The sequence below is a fragment of the Sceloporus occidentalis genome, unplaced genomic scaffold (genome assembly GCF_023333645.1).
Source record: "Sceloporus occidentalis isolate IW3139 unplaced genomic scaffold, rSceOcc1.0.p SCAF_14, whole genome shotgun sequence".
In the NCBI taxonomy this organism is placed as follows: domain Eukaryota; kingdom Metazoa; phylum Chordata; class Lepidosauria; order Squamata; family Phrynosomatidae; genus Sceloporus; species Sceloporus occidentalis.
This window is the reverse complement of record NW_028316994.1, coordinates 11,154,854-11,178,547: the sequence shown is the minus strand read 5'-3', so window position 1 is coordinate 11,178,547 and position 23,694 is coordinate 11,154,854. Positions and strand designations below refer to the sequence as shown.

At 42.1% G+C, this 23,694-nt stretch overlaps 1 protein-coding gene across 1 annotated transcript; it reads left to right on the top strand.

The window, feature by feature from the left end:
* Nucleotides 1-297: 297 nt before the first annotated feature.
* LOC149303915 (ribosome assembly protein METTL17, mitochondrial-like) lies at nt 298-21,771 on the top strand. The gene is made up of 14 exons (XM_089480218.1): nt 298-396; nt 2,780-2,933; nt 3,993-4,136; nt 5,440-5,527; nt 7,507-7,588; nt 9,069-9,142; nt 9,324-9,418; nt 11,267-11,337; nt 12,773-12,880; nt 14,190-14,258; nt 15,982-16,032; nt 16,511-16,603; nt 18,178-18,362; nt 18,601-21,771. Exons 1-14 carry the CDS (start codon nt 337-339, stop codon nt 18,716-18,718), a joined length of 1,392 nt encoding a protein of 463 aa, XP_089336344.1. The 5' UTR covers nt 298-336; the 3' UTR covers nt 18,719-21,771.
* The last annotated feature ends 1,923 nt before the right edge of the window (nt 21,772-23,694 follow it).

Below are 23,694 nucleotides of genomic sequence, written 5' to 3'. Positions count from 1 at the left end.
GCTAATAATGCCATGATGGGAGTCATAAACCAGCTCCAAAAAAATAAGCAAGGCTCCTAACATGGCATAACAGACTCCATTTTGAAATGATGCATTATGGGTAAACAAGATGGCGATCGCTACTGCTGTCTTTCACTCAAGCCCCGGCCACCCGCCAAACTCGAGAAGACGCGAAGGGAATGGACGAAAGAACCTTGGCGCCGCAGAGAGGCCGCGCATGCGCGCTGCTGTTCCGCCGCGGAATCCCTTCCCAAGATGGCGGCTTGGAGGCCCCCTAGGGAACGACTTGCGATCGCTTCTGCGCCTGCGCCGTGAGGAAAAACCGTCCTTTCCAAGATGGCGGCGACCAGGGGCTTGAAAAGAGGCGCCTTTCCTGATGTTTCTTTGGCTTTCAGGGTGACGTTTTCTTCCAGTATTGCCCTCATTTTTTGTGCGTCGCGTTGTTAAAGTTGTGTGTTATTAAAGTGTGCTCTTTAAGGGATTTTGGACTTCAGCTCCCAGAATCCCACATCTTTGGGCAACGTGGCTGAGGCTTCTGGGAGATGAAGTCCAAAACCTCTTGAAGGCTGCAATTTGGGGACCACTTCTCTAGAAGATCTCAGGCTGTCTGTTCCTCTTCGTTAAGATATTCTGTGGTTTTCGCTCCTTAATCTTGGCCTGAAGATTGGATAAATGCTATTCTTGAATTCTCTACGACAGTGTGGCATAATGGTTTGAGCGTTGGTTTAGGGTCCAAAACACACTGCAGAAATAATCCAGTTTGAGACCTCTTTAACTGCTCTGGCTCTATGCTAGGGAATTCTGGGAACTGTAGTTTTGTGAGACATTTAGCCTTCTCTGTCAGCTCTGGTGCCTCAATAAACTACAATTCCCAAGATCCTCTAGCACTGAGCCAGGGCAGTTAAAGTGGTCTCAAACTGGATTATTTCTGCAGTGTGACCCAGGTTAGTCTCAAAGCTGGTACAAGATCCCCTTGCGTACTTTTAATCATGAATGGCTGAGTTAGTGACACTTTTGCTTTCTGATGGTTCAGTGTACAAAGTTATTAGAAATACTGAGTATAAAATTATCTTTGGGCAATGTGTTTAAGGTCTATATGGGATGTACACTTTAGACTTGAGATAACTCATTTGATATGTGCAGATATCCCTAAATCCAGAATCCACAGCAGTTCTTGACCCAAGCATTTTGGATAAGGGAGACTCAACCAGGCCAGGGTTGGTTTGAACCTCAGTTATCAAATATGATAGTATCCAGATCTGAATTCAGTGGATTCATGTGGTTAGTACTGGAAGAGACTACCATGGCTGTGTCATGCAGGAATACACAATCAAAGCTTAGCAGTTTTATTCTTTAATATATTTTCTCAGTGCCTTGGATCTTCTTGTTGTTGTTGTTAGCTGCTTTAACTTCTCTGGCTGCCTTCTGTTGCATTCTGGGACTTGTAGTTTAGGAAGGGGCATTTAGAATATTCACCTTAAGCCTCACTGAACTACAAACCCCAAACTGCAACAGGAGGCAAAGCAGTTGAAGTGACCTAGCAGCGTTTTAAGAGTGCAGTGCGATAATCTACTAAGGCCTGTTACAGACAGCCAAAATAAAGCTGCTTTGAGTCACAGTGGAGGTATGTTGTTTCAATGATGCATGCTTCCTAAGAGTCCAGAAGTCGTACCAAAGCCACGCTCCAGCCCTAAGGACTGGACCGTGGCTTTGGTGTGGCTTCTGGACTCTTAGGACGCATGCATCATTGAAACACCATACCTCCACTGTGACTCGAAGCAGCTTTATTTTGGCTGTCTGTAACAGGCCTAAGTCTCTCTGTCCTCAGCCTCTTTCCTCAGGACCTGCACGCCTATGCCTTTCCTGATTGAGTCTATCCGCCTGGCATGTGGTCTTCCTTTCTTTCTACTGCCTTCCGCCTTTCCTAGCATCATTGTTTTTTCTAATTACTCATTTTTCTTCAAGATGATCTTGGCCATCCACTGTATTCTCTGTACTTTTCTCCAACACTACATGCGCTTATTTCCATCCCATCACTTTTCACTGTCCAGCTCTCACATCTTTACATGGCGACGGGGAATACAGTGGCTTGGACTATCCTCACTTTAGTGTTCGGAATTATGTTTTACACTTCATAATTTGCACATTTCTTTCATAGCTGCCTTTACCAATCCTAGTCTTAATTTTTACTGCAGTCTCCATTCTGATCAGTATTTAAATCAAGGTATGGGAACTCTGACTATTTCAATTTTCTAATTATCGAGGGGGAATTCTTATAGATCTTCCATAGTCATTATTTTGGGTTTTTTTTTAAATGTTCAACATTAATCCTATCTTGGCACTTTCCTCCTGGACCTTTGTAAATAATTGCTCCAGGACTTGGTTTCTTCTGGTGGTATTGTGTCATCTGCATATTTTACCTTATTAATATTCCTTCCTCCTATCTTCACTCCTAGCTCTGAATCTAAGCCTGCTCTGTGTCCCACGTTTTCTGCATACAGGTTCAATAGATAAGATGATAGTATGCAGCCTTGCCTGACTCCTTTGCTGTTTGGGGACCATTCTGTTTCTCTGGATTCTGTTCTAACAGTCACCTCTTGTCCTGAGTACAGGGTGTCCATGAGGACAATCTGATGTTGTGACTTCCCCATTCCTCTCAGTGCAAGCTTAAATCGTGCTTGTTCCCTATGATTATTAGTTTCTGCCTACCTATGTTTTTGTCTTTTTGATACACTTGGTATATCATGGCTAACTTTCCCCTCCACCTTTCTTCCCTCAGGGCCTGGCTACAGTCGTTCCCAAGGTCTCCAGGGTAGATAACACATCCAGTTTCTTGGATAAAGTTCCACACCGCAAGCACCCAGGCATTGTCCACCTCAATAGTGTCAGTCTTCCACCCAAGTTGGTAGAGGCAGCTCAATTTCTGGTAGCCCGTGAGTAAAATTCATGGAATATGGATCTCTGGGGTGTCAGGCAGTTGTGGGTTGTGTAGACTGAAAGCCCTCCTTTTCTGGAATTATGGGTTGTACAGAAATATGAATCATGTCCCCCTTTGTTGAAATTATTAGGTGGGTTGGCTAGTTTAAACCAAATGACTTAAAAAAATCCACTCCTGTCTTTTAAATTGATTATTCAAAGATAGATACATAGATAGTCTGGCTAGTACTACTATTTTCCTACACACTTACTGAAGCAGCAGTAATTAATTTAAAACATTTTAACTTGAACAGATTATTGGCAGGTGTTCATTGTTAGACCAATATGGAGTGGCAATGGCTTTTTTAAAATCACTTTATTTTATAGTACAAGAAATGCCACTCAGAAACAAATAGTTCTGTTTCCATAAGCTCAACCAAAACAACTTGCTTTAAAGGAGTACTTTTTAAAGAACAATTGTTTATTTAAGCTAGTGGCCATAACTCTGAATTGTATTTTACTACTTAATTTTCTGATGTAGTCCTATAATGGTGTAGTCCTGTATTCCTATATATAGGCTACCAACTTGTTAATATAATTCCCACATTTTTATTGAAAGACGTAGACCATATTAAAACTTAATAACGTTGGATTTTTAATGTTAGGAAACATTAAAAAGTGGTTGATCAAACTCTGTAACATACAAAATAATGTTTTATAATATTCATATAATAAATAGGATTCATTTTTTTCACTAAAATATTGATGCAACTTCCTCATCTTTTTTAAAAAAAGTTTAAACCAAAAAAAGGTGTTTTTTTTAAATGAACAATGACCAAACACCTGTTTTTTAACCCAGCCCTGTTATTAAGCAATTAGGACGGTTAGAACCCTTTTTGCTCTGCTGCATCCAGTAAGGGATCATTAGAACATATCTTACCTTCTTTCTATCCTAGATATGAAGCATCTTTAGTTTGAGGGCAGTGCATGCACAGTATTAAAATAAGAAGGCATGTTATGTTTCAGAGCGGGAGTGGTAATGATTCCTCCAATCTGACTGATATTTCTTCTCCCAGAATCCTCCTTGCGTAATTTGGACAAGCAAACCAAGGCTCTCACCAACTATCTATGGAGCCGCAAACGACCCATAGAGACAGTGGACCTGCGCAAGAAAGCAGAGTGGGTGGAACAGCAGCTAAGGGCCCAGGCCCATCAGAAGGGTGAGTGGGTTTGTGGGGTAAGTGGAGAGAAGACACCCTCCGTGATTAGGGGAGGTGTCTACATACTGTTGGTGATCATCTGAATTTCTCCCCAGGGCAAGTAAATGGGTTTTTAAATGGCCTAGTTGAACCACAGGTTAGAGAATGGTGACTGCTGGGGAGCCTTTTGCAACCACAAAGAATAAACCGCATGCGAAGGCCAGCCCAAATTTGAGGATTGCTGTGCTTTTATATTAGTGGAGTGGGTTGGGGGCTTATATTAGAAATCTGATGAAAAAACATCTTTCCTGATTGTGGCTTGTATCACAACAGTTAAAAGAGGGCTTGTGTCCAAGGGAGAGTTGATGTGATATTTTAATCAGTAGTGCAGGTGTACATTATTATTATTTAGTTTATTTCTATAGCGCTGTAAATGTACACAGTGCTGTACATACAATAATCAAATCAATAAAATATATAAAACCTGCCAATGGTGTATAATCTACAAAATACATAATAACAGAAGTCATTGTACTTCAGTGACTTACTAGTAGCCCCACACACCATAGTCAGTAGCAAGGAATTCAAGGATTTGCACTATTAGAGCACTGGATTTGAATCAGTTTATGTTCAAATACCACACTCAGCCATGAAGCTCACATTTTGTAATCTTGGTCCAACCATATTCTGTAAACCTCAACTGATGTAGCCTGCATACAGACTGCAGAAATAATCCATTTTGATACTGCTTTAATTGCCTTGTCACAATATTGTGGAATTCTAGGAACTATAGTTTCTTGTTGTACTAGAGCTCTCTGACATAGAGGCGAAGCAGAAGGGCCAAAAGGAGTGGCCAGAAGCCGCTCCGGTCCTGATCAACCTGAGACTGTGGAGGCTGGACAGCCCACTCCTGAAGCAGGCTGCTGCCATGGTCCCGAACAGACTGCTGGCAGGAGTCGGTTAAATCCACTCCTTTTGCCAGTGGCTTTGGGCTTCCTTAGGTAGTCTCGGAGCAGCTTCTGGCTGCATCAGGGTCACGAGGTGTCTAAACACCATGCCCCCAAAGCGACTGGAAGCTTCTCTATTTAGCCCATCTATTTCAGGCCAAAGAAGGTTAATTGTCTCACAGAACTACAGTTCCCAGGATTGCTTAGCACTGAACCATGGCAGTTAAAGTGTTGTCAAACTGAATTATTTTTGCAGTGCGGATGCAGCCATTGAGAGGTGGTTATAAGAGTGCAGTAAGAGTTATAATGCTTGCTAACCTGACTTCTTTAGAGGAAGATGTAATAAATAAAATAATGCATCATGTTCTGTCTGTCAGATGCACTGAGTGAAGCTGATGAGAAGAAGTTACAGAAGAAGGTAATGAATGTCATCCGTAAAACAACTTACCACTGGGAGGCGTTGAAGTGAGTGCCTTGTCAACTGTTCTAGAACCCAAATACTGATTCCCAGTGAAGATTTGGTCCAAATATTATATTCCCACTTTGCTCACTGAGTGCAGATTAGTTTGCAAAGCCCTTTATTTCATACAGCTGCCTCTCATGTCATTTTGTGTTCTTCTAACTTCTAAGCATGTACATTACATGGTCTGCTTCATAGTAGTCTATTCGCCATAATTGTTTACTACTATATTTACATAAAGAATGGACAATGGACAGCCTTGGGCAGGGGTGATAGGCCATTTGGGGCAACTTTAGATACCCAGGGCTCATTTCATGTTCCTGGAGGCCTCCCCCCACAAAAAACAAGGTCTGCGTCTGAAAAGAGGATGCAAGATACATGCCCCCCCGTCATGGTAAGATGGTAATGGATCTATTTTCACATACCCTGAATTTGCTGTTCTGTGATCTGCATTTTTACCAAAGAATCTTACACTGTGGGATGTGTGTGTCTATGTGTCCTCAAGTTGCATTTTGATTTATGGTGACCCCATGAATTTCATAGGGTTTTCTTACACAAGGAGAACTCAGAGCTGGTTTTATCAGTTCCTTCCTCTGAAATATAGCATACAGCACCTGATATTCATTGGCAATCTCTCATTCAAATACTAACCAGGGCTGGTTCTGCTTAACTTCCAAGATCAGATGGGATATGGTCCCTTTAGGGTATTTATACCATGCAGGAAGCAAATGGTCTCTCACTCATCTGCTGTAATTTAAATGAGTCCATAGTTTCTCCATACTGTTACCATCATTGCCTGTACTGATTCAGGCTTTCCCCAGCTGTAACAACTGTAAAGGTTAGAAATTTATTCTTGCTCTTTCTCAGTTAAAATGCCAAGATCACTACCAGCTTATGGTCCAAATAGGGAATGAGTCACCTCCCTTCACCATTTCAGGTGGAAGCCTCACCCTTTTGGACTGCAAGCTACCCATGACTGTGGTTCTGGAAAGGTGGAATCAGATTTGGCCTGAGGCAGTTTGGTGTAATGGTTTGAGCATTAGACTTCAACCCTAGAGAACAGGGTTCGAATCCCCAGGCAACCATGGAAACTCATTGGGTGACTTTGAGCAAATCACACACACTCAGCCCCAGAAAACCCTATGAAAAAGCCTTAGGGTTATCATAAGTCAGAAACTATTTAAATAACAAACATATCAACAAACAATTTTAACCAAAGATGGAGCAGTTAGTAAAAAATGACTGATGTCTTAATTATTATTAAATTAAAAACATTAATTAATTATGTTTCCATTAAAATGGGAGCAATTAATATTAAGGTTATGTTAAATTGCCATTTGAATCTCCACTAAATATCTGTATATCAAAATTCTGCCTCTCCTTCTTGTCTGTCTTTTGAACTGAGAAGAGAAGGAAACAGTTGCATTAATTTTTGAAAACATTTCACCTCTACCCCACCAGAAATGCCTCTTTTACTTATACTTTCTCTCTCCCTCATGATCTGATTTCGTTACCTCACTTTTATCTCTCTGTTAGGATTATATGACCTGAATAACCCAACACTGAAGGCCCAGTGATAAACAAGAAATAGTTTTGTAAAACTCCAAGAACCAACTGGGAAATGTAACATTTCAGGATCTTCATTCCCTTGTTTAATAAAGCAGCTATTTATAACTTAGTTCTGGAATTAAATTAATGCTGAACATTTCAGCTTTAGTCAGTCACCCTCATTAAAAAATGTTAGTGAATTTGCCTCCTTTTATTCAGAAAATTCCAATTTAATTGATAACATTGCTGTTTTTAATTATTTATGGTTCTGATTGTAACGGAGGGATACCGGTACATAGATGGCGGTGCTCATAATGTAACTTATGCATCTTTATAGAATGGGAAACCTTTTCTTAGTCCTTTATGATATGCCTTCCAATCTTTGTTTTCACACACACACACCCACAACTGACTGCTTCTGGCTTGTTCTTCCAAGCTACACTGAAGAACTCAGCTTTCTGTACATGGCAGCCCGGATGGATGGAATATTTGCAGCAGTGTACCGAGCTTTACATGAGGTGAGTTACTGTTTTAACATGGTACTCATGTGTCAAGGGCTTGCAATATTTTTAAGGAGTTATAACTGGCAAATACTTGGGCTATCCAGCCCTATGCCTCATGCAGTATCTAAATATGGAGCTCATATCTCAATTTAAATATAACTCTCATCTCATGCCATAACGGGGTTTTCCTGGTGGCCTTTTGACAAACATTAACATTTCAGTCTAGTAAAACAGAAAAAGTAGTTTTGATTGCCTTTTACTTGGTTTCCTTAAGTTGTTTCCAAATGTTCAAACTGTTTATTTCAGCAGTGCTTACTGCAATCTTGTAAGTAGACCAGCATTATTAAGAACATTAAGAACAATAATGGAACACATGTCGCAGTGGAATCTATATTGAGTCTTGCATCAGTTGCAAATGAGCTGTCAAATCTTGCACACCAATGGTGGGGAAATCTCAGTTCTCTAGATACTGACAGGCTACTTCTGCTGACACCATGGATAAGAAAACATATCCAGGGGTAGCTGTGTTGGCCATATAACAAAGTACAATAGCATCCAGAATCCACAACGATGCCTTTATTGGGCCAGCCAAAATGCACAAAATGCATGTTGCAAATCCTTCCTGCATGGATATCCCTCCATACCATCTTAACTGAGAGCAACAGCAACAGCAGCAGCATCTGGACAAAATGCAGGCCTGTGACTAGCACTGTCATATTGTTCTTTCTCCTGCATGATTTTTAACACACTTATTTATTATTATTATTTACTTATGTAGTTATACCCCGCCCTTCAACCCTAAAGGCTATCAGAGTGGCTTACAATTATTATTTTTAATCAGATGGTTCCCTGCCCTCAGGCTTACAATCTAAAAAGACGTGAGACAAAAGGAGAAGGGAATGGTGGTGGAGAAGGGGATCAGGTCCAGTGGTTATTCTCTCCCTCTGAAGCCTGGACCCCAAGGCAGATGGACTGGAGGAAGGGCTCTCTTCAGGCTAGCCCTGGTGGAGCTGGGCCTGCCTGGTCACTCCCTCACAGGCCGAAGGATGACAGTTATCACGGAGGGAGGGCTAATGAACAAGCCAGTGGAGCTTTGAAAGCTTGCAGCATGTATTTTGTGCATTTTGATTTGCTTAGTAAAGATATCACTGTTGATTTTGGATGTTGTTACACCACTGATAATAGTTTTCAGTCCCAACAAAATCTGGAAGACCATAGGCTCCCTGATGTTGACATACGTCTGTGTTACCACAACTTAAAACTGACAGTAAGAAGCCTAGCTCAGGCTGAAGTGACCCTTTATCTTTGGAATGATTGGCTTTTTAGATATGAAGAAAAGTCTGCTTCTTGTAAGGCTTGTAGTATCTTGGTTTTTATATGTAGCTGGTTCCTTAAGTGTTTCTAAGTCTAGAAGCTGAGCCCCTTAATGTTTGAAATCAATAGTGTAGCTTCAGAAGCTAACACCATATTTTCTTCTTCATTTTTACCCCTTCAGATCCAGAAGAGAGTCCCAGATTTTCAGCCTCGCACCCTGTTGGATTTTGGCTCTGGTACCGGCGCTGTCAGCTGGTGAGAAATCACAGGATTATAATGGAGCATTGATTCTGCAATAGTGGCAGGACATTTCTCGGAGGGAGGCAGGGAGAAAGTAATTATTGGGAGTCCTAGCAGCTCTACTGCAAAATGCAGTATGTAGTTGAGTAATCTTGCTGCCTCTTCTTTCACCCCCAATCCACCTCTTTCACCTTAGGGCAGCTCATAGTATCTGGGGTAAGACAATCAATGAATATATGAATATTGACCACTCGGCTTCCATGTTGGATTTGGCTGAAAATCTGATGAAAGGTGAGAGTCAGGACTGTGAAGTGGGTATGCCAAACTTTGGACTCTTGACTGCTCTATTTTTCTTCTCTCTGATTCTATCAGAACTATGCACTTTCACTATTAATCATTTGTGCTCCTTCTTTGCTGAGCTCTGCAATGTTGCCAGTACCTACCACTGCACAAGGTGCTAAATAAATATTCAGTCTCCAAGTTCTATTTACAGAACTTTACTACTATGTATATACAGCACTATACACATGACAACCAACCAACCACTACTAATCAATAACCCACATTGTCCTTAGTGTCATGCCTATATTTATACACGTTGACCATGGCACAGTCTCCTTCACAGGTGCCTGCAATTGCCCCTTGCTTCTGCCTCTTGCATCACACCTGTTGAGTCATCCTGGGTATGTGCTCCAAGTGGTGTGACATGGACACTACGTCTGTCACCCATGCTGCAGCCTTACCAGACGTTGCATCATCCAGCAGTCTCAACCAGCTGCCATATTTTGTCCTGTGAAATTCATAATAATAGTGTTGTACTTCCATACATAAAACTGACAGATTCCTTCATAGATGTCAGATGTGTCTTAATAATAATAAATTTGTTCCTAGTGAAATGGTAGCACAAGGCATTACAATACCACAATGTGCATCATTGCATTTTGTCTTCCTTGTTGAGCCAATGTATAGGAATCATCCTATCCCAATAAAACAGGATTTCCTTCCTACCTTTTAAACATCAGGCACATAATTATATTACTATTCGTTGAACAGCATTTCTTTGTGGATTGTTTTGTTGGTTATTTCATGTACTTCCTTGATTAATATTCCACCTTTCTTCCAGAGTTAAGATCCATGGCAGCTACCAATGCAGTTAAAAAGACTGTAGTAAAAATACAATAAAATCCACATAATAAAATGGAAGGTAAATTAATTATATCATTTCGGTATAAAATGATGAAAACCATTTTAAAACATTATACTACTATTACTAAGTAATCTGTTTAAAAGTTTGGAACATCTGACTGTAACCAGGTGGGGAGGCACAGAAAGCCTTCCGGGCCAGAGACGTCTTTGACAAAGGCAGGACAGCAGGGAGGAGGCTAGCCTAGCAAGGGAGTTCCATAATTTGGAACTGTCTTTTATCTGTGCCAGACATGCCTCTGAAAGTAGTATACTGAGATAAAATTTCTATGGGACTATATGGTTTTTCAGATTTTGTGTTCCCCGGCTCTTCTTAGTGACTGTGGGGCTGAATAGACCACCCCTAAGGGGTGGCCTACAGCTGCTTCTTTCTTCACTGGATCAGGGCCATGGCAACTACATGCTGTGGCCCTGATCTGGCCTTTTTGTGCCACAGAAAGGATGCCAGAGCTGCAGCTTTTCAGTGCTCCTTTGGCGCTGCATCATCTGGACACATCTGTGTTGTCGAAAGCCAAAATTAAATCTAATGCCTTATCCTGCCTTATTCTGCTCCTGCTTTCATAAGAAAAGCAAAAATAGCTATGCTACAATACAGATTTTCTACCACCCCCCTCCCATTGTTACTTTTGCATACATCTTCATACTTAGAGCCCTGAGGATTGTTCTTGTTTTAAAAGGGAAAAACAAGCAAGCAACTGCTAACCCAATTGCACAATATGCTTGAGATGAGGTATTTCATGGGGATATGATTATACTGCTGAACTGGCTCTGACCAAAGATGCCTTTCCTTCACCCCCGCCCTCAAAGCACATACATTTTAAAAAGTCATTTCGAAACTACAGTTTTCATCATCAGGATTGTCCCATTTTATTAAAATTCCCCCAAGCCTTTCTTTCTTCCCCATGTTGGTACTATTAGCACTTTTCTTCTTCCCAGGTTTGTCCAAGGACCAGAATCTATCCTTTCCTGGGGTCTATTTCCGACAGTTCCTCCCTGTATCACCAAAGGTAAAAACAACTTTTCCCCAGTGGCGGTTCTATTCACAAGCATCTGAACTCTATGGGGTCTTGTTAGCCATGATTCAAATGCCTGAGATGCCAGTGCTGGAGTGTACTGGTGATTGCATCCTTTTTGTTAATTTGTCTTTGTGGAGCACCCCAAGATACCTGCAGCTAAGTTAAATTCCACATCATCTTGCATCCCATCTGTCTTCTGAAGGTGGTCCACATTTGGTTATTAAATAATTCTTTTATAGCCTTTGTAAAACATAATGGCCAAAATTCTGCATCATCATTATAGTGAGGGAGGTCTGTTGTAGTTACATCTGATATTGCCACTCCTTGAAAACCTAGCTTTTCAGCCTGGCTGTGTCCCATCCAAAGGCACCTCATACTGCAGAGCTGAGAAATGCTATCTGCAGTAGTCTCCGGATCAATGGTTCATCCAAAATACTTAGACTGCTTCTGTCAATATACCCCATGCCTGGGACAGCACTGTAGATGCCATCATTTCCCAGAAAACCTATCTGCAACTTTCTATTGGAGTATAGATAGACGGAAGAGTTTTTTGGGGTCTATAAACATGAATCCACAGCCTTTTGAGATTGTAAGTCTTAACATATGATCCCATAACTTTTTAACAGTGATCCAGGCAATATTTTTAATTTCAGTCTAAAAGTGTTCAGTTTTGGCTTAGGAAATGTAAGAGATGTGGGGAATTGGTGTAACATTAAGCAGGGGTTCTTTTGACCATGGTAAATGTTTGTTGTTCCCTTCTTCCAAAGAGCTAAGGGCCATAGGCATGGGGTCTCTTTCTCCACACCCCCATTGTATCCTCACAACAAGTAGGGTGGGCTGAAGGAGTGAAACTTCCCAAGATCAGAACATGGCCTCCAGTCTCACTCCAACAGTCTCAGATTTCAGTTCGCCTCAGATTGTTTCTGTGCTTGATGCAGACAAAATATTTAGTTTTAAAAGGACCCGATGTTTATAATTTGAGACTTTGTGGCTCCACTTACCGTATATATGCGACTATAAGTTGACCTCATGTATAAGTCGAGGACAAGTTTTGGGGCCAAAATTATGGATTTTTCTATGACCCATAGATAAATCGAGGGTAAAACTTAGGGGCATATAGCAAAGGATCTAAAAGATGATGCAAAGCAAAACAATGTCAGAGAACTTACAAAATTCCAGCAGACGTAGCTCTTTGCGCTCACTCCTAAGGCTGGATGGATGAGGGGATTGGTGCTTCCAGGACAGATTATACTATTGCCTTTGACAAGGGGATGTTTCCTTCTTTTAAATAAGAGTTAAAATACAGTACTTACATTGACCCGTGGATAAGTCGACTCAGGGTTTTTTTTGGGTCAATTTTTTGACCTAAATTTCTAGATTTATACATGAGTGTATACAGTATGTTCTTTCTCTGTTTCATCTGCAGGTGAAATTTGATCTTGTGGTATCAGCTTACTCGCTTAATGAACTTCCTAGTTATTCTGAGAGAGTGGAGACAGTGCAGACCCTCTGGAGAAAGACAGATAGCTTTCTAGTAAGTGATATATCTATCCTGACTTGGTGGAGTGGTATGTGTTTTGCTGTTTGTGTCTCCTCCACTGCCCTGCTCTCAGATTGCAAAGCAAGGACTTGTTTTTCTAGTGGTTTAATCTCTGTTTCCTCATGTCCATGATCTATATCAGTGGTTCTTAATATTTTCTTTACCTGGGGCTTCCTTTAAATTGGGTTCCCAACCTGTGTTCCGAGGAGCTCTTAGGGCTCCACATGCACTTCCCATGTGCTCCGTGCCCTCTCCAGGAAAATGAAAGAAATAAAAATTGAATGAAATTAAAGAATAAGAATATATTCGTATATATATTCCTAAACATCACTAACTTGTAAGACATAGTGTAGGACTCTTAGGGGCTTCACCATAGAAATCAGAGCTCTACAAGTTAAAAAGGTTGGGAACACCTGTGTTGCTGCAGGCCCCCAAGTTAACTCAAGACTTAAAACAATAACAGTATCACCTGAACGTGAATAATAATATCTGAACCATTAACAATTACACCATCTGTTAAATCTTCCCTCAGAGGCATCAGAGGGGGAGGAGAGACATTTCTCCTGCTTCTTCCCACCATTTTGTGGCTAGAATGTCAATATGAATGATCTGCTGTGGGGAGAAGGTGGAAACTTTTGTGGACCTCCTGTGAGATCATTGTACCCTTCTTGTGGTTTGTGGACCGGACGTTAAGAGAGAACTACATACTGCTTTCCTTGTTTACACCTTTCTTTTCCTAATCTGATTCCCCTTTGTTGAGTTTTAGACTCAACTTGCTTGAGCCAGGATCTTATACTCCATAAAACACGGTACACAGTAATAGTGCTATAGTAATAACAATCTGGGGCGCGTTACACACCACCATTTCGGACGTCCTCAGGATGTCCCAGTTTGAAAAAGGGGCGTCTCTTCTAGATGCCCCTACTCCTATTATGGACAGAGTCCGTAACAAATGGCGGTGGCCTTTCTACATGGCCGCCGCCATTTTGACGTAGCGGATGCTTTGCATCCGCACGTCGCAGCCCGGAAGTGATGCCGCGAGTACGCGCTTTGGCACTTGTGGCATCTCTTCCGGGTTGCCAGAAGGAGCGCAATTTTCGTGCTCCTTCTTTGCAGTGCGGAGGAGTTGCGTCGTTTGGCTGCTGCGAATCCTCCGCGCTGCAACCGGCAGCGGCCCAAGACCGCCCCTTTTGGGCGGTCTGTAACAGGCCATAGTCATTTTCTCTTGCAGTCCATGACACTAGAATCCCTCTCTCTTTTGTAAGGGGTAGCTTTTCAGGCATCCCTTTTCTGTCTTTTGTAGGTTCTGGTAGAAAACGGTACCAAGGAAGGTCATCAAATGCTCATGGAGGCCCGAGATGTTGTACTGAAGGTGAGACATCTTGATATATTTGTGATGTGCTAAGAATAATTTGTTGATGTGTGCCTTCAAGTTGTTTCATACTTATGATGACTCTTAAGGTGAACCTATTACAGAGGTTTTAGTACTTGTCCAAGATCACCCTAATCTTGTTGTCAAACCACTACATTACACTTGTTCTCAGGAATAATACATAAGGGTATAAAATTATGATAGTACTAAAGGCAAATGCAGCAGATAGTTCATCATAATCTTCTGTTCTTATGTTGAGGAAAGTTTTATGCCATTCCCAAAGCTCTTTTGAAAGACTGGATATAATTATTAGGGTGTGCAGATACTACACTACTGCTTGTTCAGGAACATAGGGCCCACAGTTTTTAATTTTTTTTAATTCCCCCAGATGCCCTCTAGGTACTGTTGGGGGCAGTTTTGCCATAATTGGAAGGTCAGGACTCAGGTAGTGAAAAACAGACGTAGCCTTTTCTGACCTATGTGTGTCTCATGTGTCTAAAATAGTATAGGGAAGAAGGGGAGGCATAATTGCCATCCGCTGAATTGTATTTGGGGGCAAAATATTTAACTGACAGAGTGCTGCGACCTTGAAGCCCCAGCAATTGTTGCCCATCTCTTCTCTAGGCACCCTTGAGTTTCATAAATATTTCTGTATTTGCATCTGTTTTAGCTTTTGTGAAGCTGACTTGAGTCACAGGACTAGGGGAAAGACAGGATATAAATTAAATAAATAAATTTCCCTCTTGGAGAATTCCCCCCCCCCCCAAAAAAGTATGACATCCCTTCAAATATTTAAATAGAGCTATCATATCACCTCTTAACCTTCTCTTCTCCAGGCTAAACATCCCCCAGGAATGACTTAGGAAGCTGGGGGTGTTTAGCCTGGAGAAGAGAAGGTTAAGAGGTGATATGATAGCCCTGTTTAAATATTTGAAGCGATGTCATATTGAGGAGGGAGCAAGCTTGCTTTCTGCTGCTCCGGAGACTAGGACCCGGAACAACGGATGCAAGCTACAGCAAAAGAGATTCCACCTCAACATTAGGAACAGATTATACATTTAGAGAATGCTTGATCTTAGCCAAAAGTTCGAGAAGCGATGCCACCTCAACATTAGGAAGAACTTCCGGACAGTAAGGGCTGTCTGACAGTGGAACACACTCCCTCGGAGTGTAGTGGAATCTCCCTCCTTGGTGGCCTTTTAACAGAGGCTGGATGGCCATCTATTGGGGATGCTTTGATTTGGATTTCCTGCATGGCAGGAGGTTGGACTGGATGACCCTTGCAGTCTCTTCCAACTCTATTATTCTATGATTCTATGATTCTAAGTATTTTTCTCCACACTGCAACTTTTCTAAACTTTCAAATTATATAAATTCTCAGAAGAGGATTTCATTTGGGAGGAAGTGTTTCTTCTGTTCCACCCTACCTATGGTGAAAGAGTATATTTCCTTCCATCTTAATGTGTGCATGGGGTGATATGAAGAAGGGGGTGCTTTCTCCGTGATAGTCCTATTAATTTGCCTGGATGGTTAAGCAACTGGAAGACTTTTTGTTTTCACTTACACAGCCTCTGTACATGTTGCAGCATTTTGCCCAAAGGTTGCTTCTGGCTCAGAGATCTCTCTGTGGGTGGCAGGTGGGTGGGTGCACAGAAGAAATGTGGAGAAGATGTGGAGGACTATTGTAATGATTCATCTTTTTTCTATTTCTCATTGTGTCCAGGGCACAGACAAAGTAGTTCATGATCCCCGAGAACCTCATATATTTGCTCCGGTAAGAGTAAAAAAAAAAAGCTGAAAATAGACTTGGGGGAGGATGCAGATGCATTCATGTCCAGATGCAGGCTGTTGAAAAACAAGTGTTTGGCCAGTGTGTGAACATGTTGGCATAGATACTGTAGGTTTGATTGTATGCAACCCTTTTTCTGTTCTTACATGGCTTGTAATCCTAAACTATGGTCAAGTATTTGATTATAATAGGAGTTTAAGAAATGTTGGAGTTGTTAAATTAAAGATGTACGCGGACACAGAACTTAGTTTATTGGACCAAGCTTGTCGGATTTAAACCTTCACTAATTTGTTCTCAGTTTAAGAGTGACTGGGGAACAAAAGTGATGCAGAGGCTTTTTTGTTGCATAGCATATGTGGAAGATGAGGCTTACACTATTTCTGAAGAGCACCAATGCCTAAGGGACTGAAGACTAGCACAACATTGTTATACTGACTTTGTACTTTGTTTCCTCTTTGTTCAGTGCCCACACCACTTGCCCTGTCCACTTTTGACACCCAACCGTGTTCTCCCGTGTAACTTCATCCAGGCATATTATGCCTTGCCTTTCAGTTGGGTAAGTGTCCTACTTAGCTTTGGAAAGAGGGTGAAGTTAATCAGATCTCTATGTATTCAGGTTAGGGAGCTTCTGTAGCATTGTGATTGAGAGCATGAGATATAAATACTCTGGGTTGGTTGAGACAATAAAGTCTCCCTGCCTTGGCTTCCCTGTACAGTCAGCCCTCGGTATCTGCGGGGGGATCTGGAACAGCAGGGCTGGAGCCGAAAGGGACCGCGAAGTCATCCAGCCCCAGACTACCCCCGCTAGAGCGACACTAGTTCCCTGCTCTCGGACCTTCCTTCCAACCCCAAGGGACGCCCAAGGCTCATGGTTCCTGCTGTGCCCGTCAGGCCTAGACTTCCATCCATAGGGCTCCCTCCTAACTGCAGTACATGCCAATGGGGCAGTTGGAGGAGCTCGTCAAGCATGATGGGCACAGAGGGAACCGCGAGCCTTAGGCATCCCTTGGGGCTGAAAGGAAGATCCGAGAGAAGTGCTCTGGCGTGCCACTTCCTGAGGAGGTGCTCTGGGGCCCGGCCAGATGGATTATATGGAAGGAGGTGGTCCTTAAGATAGGTTGGACCCAAGCCATTTAGGGCTTTAAATGTCATAAGCAACACCTTGTACTGCACCCGGAAACTAATGGGCAGTCAGTGGACTGATTTTAAAGTAGGTATTACAGTACGTGATCACTTCTGGCTTTGCCAGAAACCAACCTGGCTGTCATGTTCTGCACTAACTGAAGTTTCCTTACTAAGCACAAGGGTAGCCCTATGTAGAGTGCATTGCAGAAATTGAATCATGAGGTTACCAGTGCATGCACCACCGTTTCCAGGTCCCTCGCTTCCAGGAAAGGATGCAGCTGGCGTATCAGCCGAAGCTCATAATAGGCAGTACTTATTTACAATAAATACAATTACTTATTCATAGCTTTTACATTTTGCACTGCAACTTGAGAGGCTTTTAAAGAGGTTTACATATCAATTAAAAATGGCAAGTCATTTGCTGATTTGTAGTTTACAGTCTAAAGAGACATGGCATGAACTGAAAAGGGGATAAGGAGGAGAAAGAAAACAAACAAACAAAAAACAACAACAAAGGCACCGATTCTAAGTTCTGTATGACTCCTCAGTCAGGTGAAATTACTGTGGAATGACATTTGTAGAGAGGCAAAGCCTGAAGCAGCTGGCTTCCCAGGAGAGCTGATGAATGTCAGCTTTCCCTCTCTCATCCCTTGATAATGGCTGTGTTTTTTGTATTACGGTATAGCCTGGGTTGGTTTATAACTGTCAAGGCAGCATCCCAAAGGGCCCAGGTTCAACCACGGGCATTTCTCATTAAAAACAATCAAGGATCAGATTCTAAGACTATTGATAACAACGTGCTACTATGCACTTTTTCATCGCCACATCTATCATCCATTAGCTCACTGTTTGTTAATGTAGGGTCATTTGAAATGGCTTCAGGAGCTTTCCCTCTTTTAACTTGTTGGTTTCAACTGGAAATGAAATGGAAGATGGCTGGAAGACATGCCAGTACTTTTCATAAGCTCTGTTTTCCTCCCCCCCTCCCCCAATATGTGTGTCCAGAACCTACCACAAAAGGAGGAGAGATTTTCCTTCCTAATCCTGCGCCGTGGAGCTGGGAAATCAGAGGAGCCCTGGCCTCGAATCACCCAGCCTGTCCTTTGCCGGTCTCGCCATGTCCATGTCCATCTGTGTTGTCCTGATGGCAGCCTCCAACATGCAGTTGTTACTGCTCAGAAACATGGCAGGTATGGAACTTTTCCATTCAGAGAATGGGGGGGGGGGGGGGTGTTGGTTCTAGGCCAAAAATGGGAACCTTTGGCTCTCCAGCTGTTTTGGACTTCAGTTCCCATACACTTAAGCCAACAGTAAGGGATTGTGAGAACAGCAATTCTAAACATCTGAATTGCCAATGATTCCCCAGCATTGTTCTGGTCTTTGGTTCTCCTTTAGCAGGGATCTTCACCCTGTCACTTTTTCCTCCAGGGATCTTTATCGTTGTGCCCGGAATAGTCAGTGTGGGGACCGTCTCCCTGTTTTGAACCCAGAGGGCGAACAACTGCTAGAAGAAGAGAGCAGCTCCATGGACAAGGATGAGAGTTGATGGCACTCCTTTTCTAGTGTGTTCAACAGCCTTTTGAAGATGTACTGTGTATAATGGAGCATAGATACTCACTAGTGTTACAGAACTGATGAAGTGATTTGACTATTGAACAACAGGACATATTTCCAGGCAAATTGGGGAATAATCTGTGTGGCCTAAAGCAGTAGACTAGAGAAAGTTAAACCTCGCAGAATAACTTCTGCTGTTTCACAATACATTGTATTTAATTAGGTATTATTTCTCTGCAATCTGACATGTCCATGTGTAGAAGTTGTACATTTATCCATCTGTCATCTTCCTGATTATTAGTCGTGAGGTTTATTACCATGGACACTGGCATTTTTATGCTTCCTATCATGATGTGCTGAATGTTTGTTGTGATTGTTTGCCTTCAAGTCATTTCCAATTTATGGCAACCCTAACATAGGTCTTTTTTGGCATTTGTTCAGAGGAGGTTTGGTATTACCTTTCCCTGATGCTGAGAGCATGTGATTTACCCAAGGACACCAAGTGGGTTTCATGTCTGAGCTGGGAATCGAACTCTGGTCTCCAGAGTAGTAGTCCAGTGCTCAAAACACTATGCCACATTGGCATAGTAAATGTACTCACTGGATGTTCACACTAAATGTACTCTGAAATGAACAATGAAAGGGAGGTCCAACAGTGTACCTGTTTCTGGCTGTATCATTTTGGAGTGCAGTAAGAGGTTAGTGTTGCTGTTTGCCTTCAAGTTGTTTGCAATTTATGAGGATATCGAGCTGAGAGAATATGACTTGCCCAAGGTTACCCTGTGGGTTTCCATGGCCGAGCGAGAAATTGAACCATGGTCTCCAGAGTCCTAGTCCAACACTGCAACCACTACACCATTTTAGCTCTCACAGTTATGGGTCATAGCATTTATATATATATTAATTTTTATTCATTAATTTGGCATATTCTTGAGTTACAAGTTGTAACTCAGTGTCCATTACTGTGGACATTGGCAGTCCGGTTTGACTCTACTGTCCCAGAAAATTCTGTCTGTTCACTGAAGAAAAGCTTATCAGGAAACATGGTAGCCCAGAAGTTTTTCCTAATTGTGCATTTTTACAGGTAATACTGTGTGAAGCAGCACAGTAGTAGAAGCTAGCAACTGATAGCATAGACACAGAGCAGCATTCCATAACCTGGGAATTATGAGGTTGCAGTTCAGCACCCATGGAGAGTGTCAAGTTGAAGAAGGCTAACACAAGGCTTGGGGGGGGGGGATACGAAGGGCGGCTCCATGCTGCCGGTCTTTACCCCTCGTTGGGGCCGTGCCAACCACACCGTGTGGCACTGATGTGCTCCCTAAAAAGAAGCTGCCTCCTAGAGTGCAGCACGGGCGCCACTATTATTAAGGCTGGGTGCATATGGACACCCAGCCCTATGGAACACTTAAAGCGGTCCCAGGTTGGCATTTTTTGCCCGTCTGTATCAGGCCAAAGCCTTCTAAGTCTAATTTCTCTGAAGGAACCAAGCACACTTTCTGGGGTAACAAACCTATGTCTGCTGGAGAAATCATTTGGATTTGGGGTAGCATTGAAATGGTCCACTTCCAAAACTTGTGTTGAAGATATCTTAATGGCAGTAGATTGTTCTTTCTTTAAACTTGACATGGTGTTTGTATAAAGAGGAAAAAGCTATCTAGATATTCTCTTACACTTCTTTCAAGCTTATGGGTGGAGTATGATTCTGAACTAGATTAGTGTTGGGAACCTGAAACCAGGAGGTGGTAGGAAATACATTACTTGTTTTTTATCCAGGGCAGAAGGGTGTGATCTCAGGTATGTTTCAATCCCGTGTCTGGAAAGAAATTGAACAAATTAAAATAGATCTGTTGGGAGCTTGGATTGGGTCCCTACTTTTGAAATTAGGCCAGAGACTTGAGGGGGAAAAAGAGAGCAGTTTGTGAGATCCACTAGGAGTGGGCAGGTAATCTAGTGGAATTATTGGAATTAGATTTGAGGTCGCGTTCAGAAGCTTCAGGAAGAAGATGAGGCACATCAATTGCAGTTGATTGTCGCAAAATCCTCAAAGTTGTCCATCTGGGTAAATTGATGCTCATTGGAACAAACAAACTTTGGGAGTGGCTAATGTTTTGCTGTTGCTTGTATTTAATCCAGGTGGAGAGGATGAACTTGGTTCCTTTCTAGCTACCCTACTCCTACTCCTTGAATGCCTCCACTATTGGAGTAAGGTTCACTCTACCAATAGCCATGCACATCATCCAGACATTCCTGCAGCTTAAGTATCATCATCAAGATATTCTTGCTTTACCAAACCACTGACCACTCCAAAAATTTTCTTAAGCAATACAGGAGGAAGTCACACAAAACATTTGAAGGAACCTCCCTTTCAGCATTCTTTGCATCAAGAGAATAATGGGATTTCCAAATGCCCAACCCACAAGCACTCAATTGCTGGTCCTACTACCGCCTTCTCTTTCTTTGGTCTGCTACCAGGCAGCAGAGAGGAGGATCTGGAGACAACCTTTCTCATTTATATCTGGAATATGAGTGCCCCAGCCCATATTCTGTGATATGTAGTCTTATGAGAAATAGTATATTTTATAGGGTTGCTGGACTTTAATATTCCCAGATCTAGTGCTTCTAGACTTGGTGACAGAGCACATGCTTTGTATGCAGAAAAGGTTCCATGTTCAACCCTGGCATCTTCAAATAGGGCTGGGAAAGACCCCTGTCTAAACCTGGCAGACTCTCTGCCAGTCAGGAAGTATAATGAACTATATGGATGAATGGTATGAATAAATGAATAAAGAAGTTGTTTCTTTTTAAAGAAAGGAAGAGGTAATGCGTGAACAATTCCTGTCCTGCTTAGATTATGGCAGAACCCAGAGAACTGGGCTATAGGAGGCTACTCCATAGGACATTCTGGCTTTGTAAAGTGAATTGCTCTTCACATCCTAGGATTTCAACACCATCTGTAGTCTGTAGTTACACTCAGTGGCACTAAGTAGGTTTGAATCTTAAGGCGTGAACAGACAGGCCAAAATAAAGCTGCTTTGGGTCTCTTTGGAGGTATGCTGTTTAAATGATGCATGCATCCTAAAAGGCTGGAAGCTGTACCAAAGCCATGCTCCGGTCCTGAGGACTGGAACACAGCTTTGGCGCAGCTTCTGGCCTCTTAAGATGTGTGTGTCATTTAAACAGCATACCTCCAAAGAGACCCAGAGCAGCTTTATTTTGGCCTGTCTGTTCAGGCCCTTAGTGCCCAGCTATTTGACAATCCCATATGTGTACTCCCTTGAGTGTGATAGAGGAAAGAATGTGAATGAGTGTAATAATACTTTTAGAATCCTCCCATGGGATGGGTTTATCTTTGAATTCTGGGTTTCTGCCTTGCCATATACATTTACTGGAACAGAAATTCACTTTTTTCCGTTAGCTGATATTTTAGGGCTGTTCTTTAAAAATCTATAGAAATATGCTTATCATTCCTATAGGAATCAGAGCTTGAAGTTCACAACTTTAAAAACATCCCTGGAAGTAACTCTTAGCAAGAATACTACTGCTTGCTTTCTTTGTTCACCATGTCTTTTTGGGCATTTTATCATAAATCATTTCTTCCTACCGGCATGCAGTTTTGCAGCAGAAGGAACAAGCAATAATAAAACTCCCAAATAACAAGAAAATTTTATACACTAGAGAGTTTGTAATGGTTGTAGGACTGTGCAATAAAAACAATCCTAAGTATGGAGAAAAGAAGACCGCTGTTGAAGCTGATGTTGGATTTTCTGCTTTTGTATTGTTTTGTTGTTGCTGTGTTTTTTTCTTTTCTTCCAGTTTTATTTGCCTTGTGTGCCATCATTAGATGGGAAGCCATCAGTTTCACACTGTTTCAGCAGCAGAGTCATAAAGAAACTGGAGTGTCGGGAAATGGGCCTGTTTGTTCGCGCCTCATAAAAAGTCTTGGCCTGTGAAAAGTGGAACACTTAGGTGTGGTTCCATTCAGCTTGTCAAACTGGATTTGAAGCTGGCTGGGAAAGAAAGCTAAGCACGAACAGGATTGTAGGTCACCTTGCTGTGCAGGTTTGGAGAGAAGTGGTCTTTTGCCTTTAAAACTCTTGTTGCCTAGAATATCTCACTCCTTGTGCGACATGCCATTCAGTATTGGCCCCCCACTAAGAGTTGATCCATTTGGTTGACTATGTTCTGTTTCATTTAGGGTAGTTTCACATAATCAAGAGTAGATTAAAACTAACACTAATAATCCCGATTAACATGCTAGCCGAAGCTGGTTTTTGACCAGCTTCAGCTAGCGTGTTAATCGGGATTATTAGTGTTAGAGGAAAGGTAGTACTGTGCACTTTCCCCAGATATCTTGCTGCACAATACTTTAGGCATTTTTCACAATGTAAGTTTGCAACTTGCCAGCTCCTTGTGTGCAGCCTTGTATGACCTTTCTAATAAACAATTAGTATTATTTCAGCTTTCAGCAGGTGAAAAACCTTTGGACTTTTAGGTGATGTTTAACTTCTATCAGCCCAAGGCTAATAGATGTATGACATAGTCCAACATCCCAGACCTATTTCAAAGACTGGCTTGGGATCGATCACTCAAGAAGTTACCTCCATTCTTTCTTCTTTTTAAGGGGGCAACATAATAAGCATCCCATCAAATGGGACCAAGGGATAACATAAGGTTACATCTGCGTAAGTGCACACTAAACACTAAAGCAGAGGTGGAAATCATCCATCTTTGGTGTTGAACTGCAAGTACCAACAGCTGTAGCAGTCCAACAACTGGGAGAACACAGGATTCCTTTCCCTGCTGTAAAGGAAACTGAGGCCTAAATCCAGTTGCTAGTCCCAACTGGGAAACCATGCCCTATGAAGAGCAGAATATGGAGCTAGATATGTTTCATCTGGAGAAGAGAAGGTTAAGAGAGGACATATTAGCCATGCTTAAATATGCCATATTGAGGATGGAACAAGC

Coding starts and splice junctions, on each gene's coding strand:
- LOC149303915 (XM_089480218.1), top strand. CDS start 337: ATGGCGGCGACCAGGGGCTTGAAAAGAGGCGCCTTTCCTGATGTTTCT. Junction 9,419..11,266: donor GGCTGAAAATCTGATGAAAG/GTGAGAGTCAGG, acceptor TCTTCTTCCCAG/GTTTGTCCAAGGACCAGAAT. Junction 14,259..15,981: donor CCCGAGATGTTGTACTGAAG/GTGAGACATCTT, acceptor CATTGTGTCCAG/GGCACAGACAAAGTAGTTCA.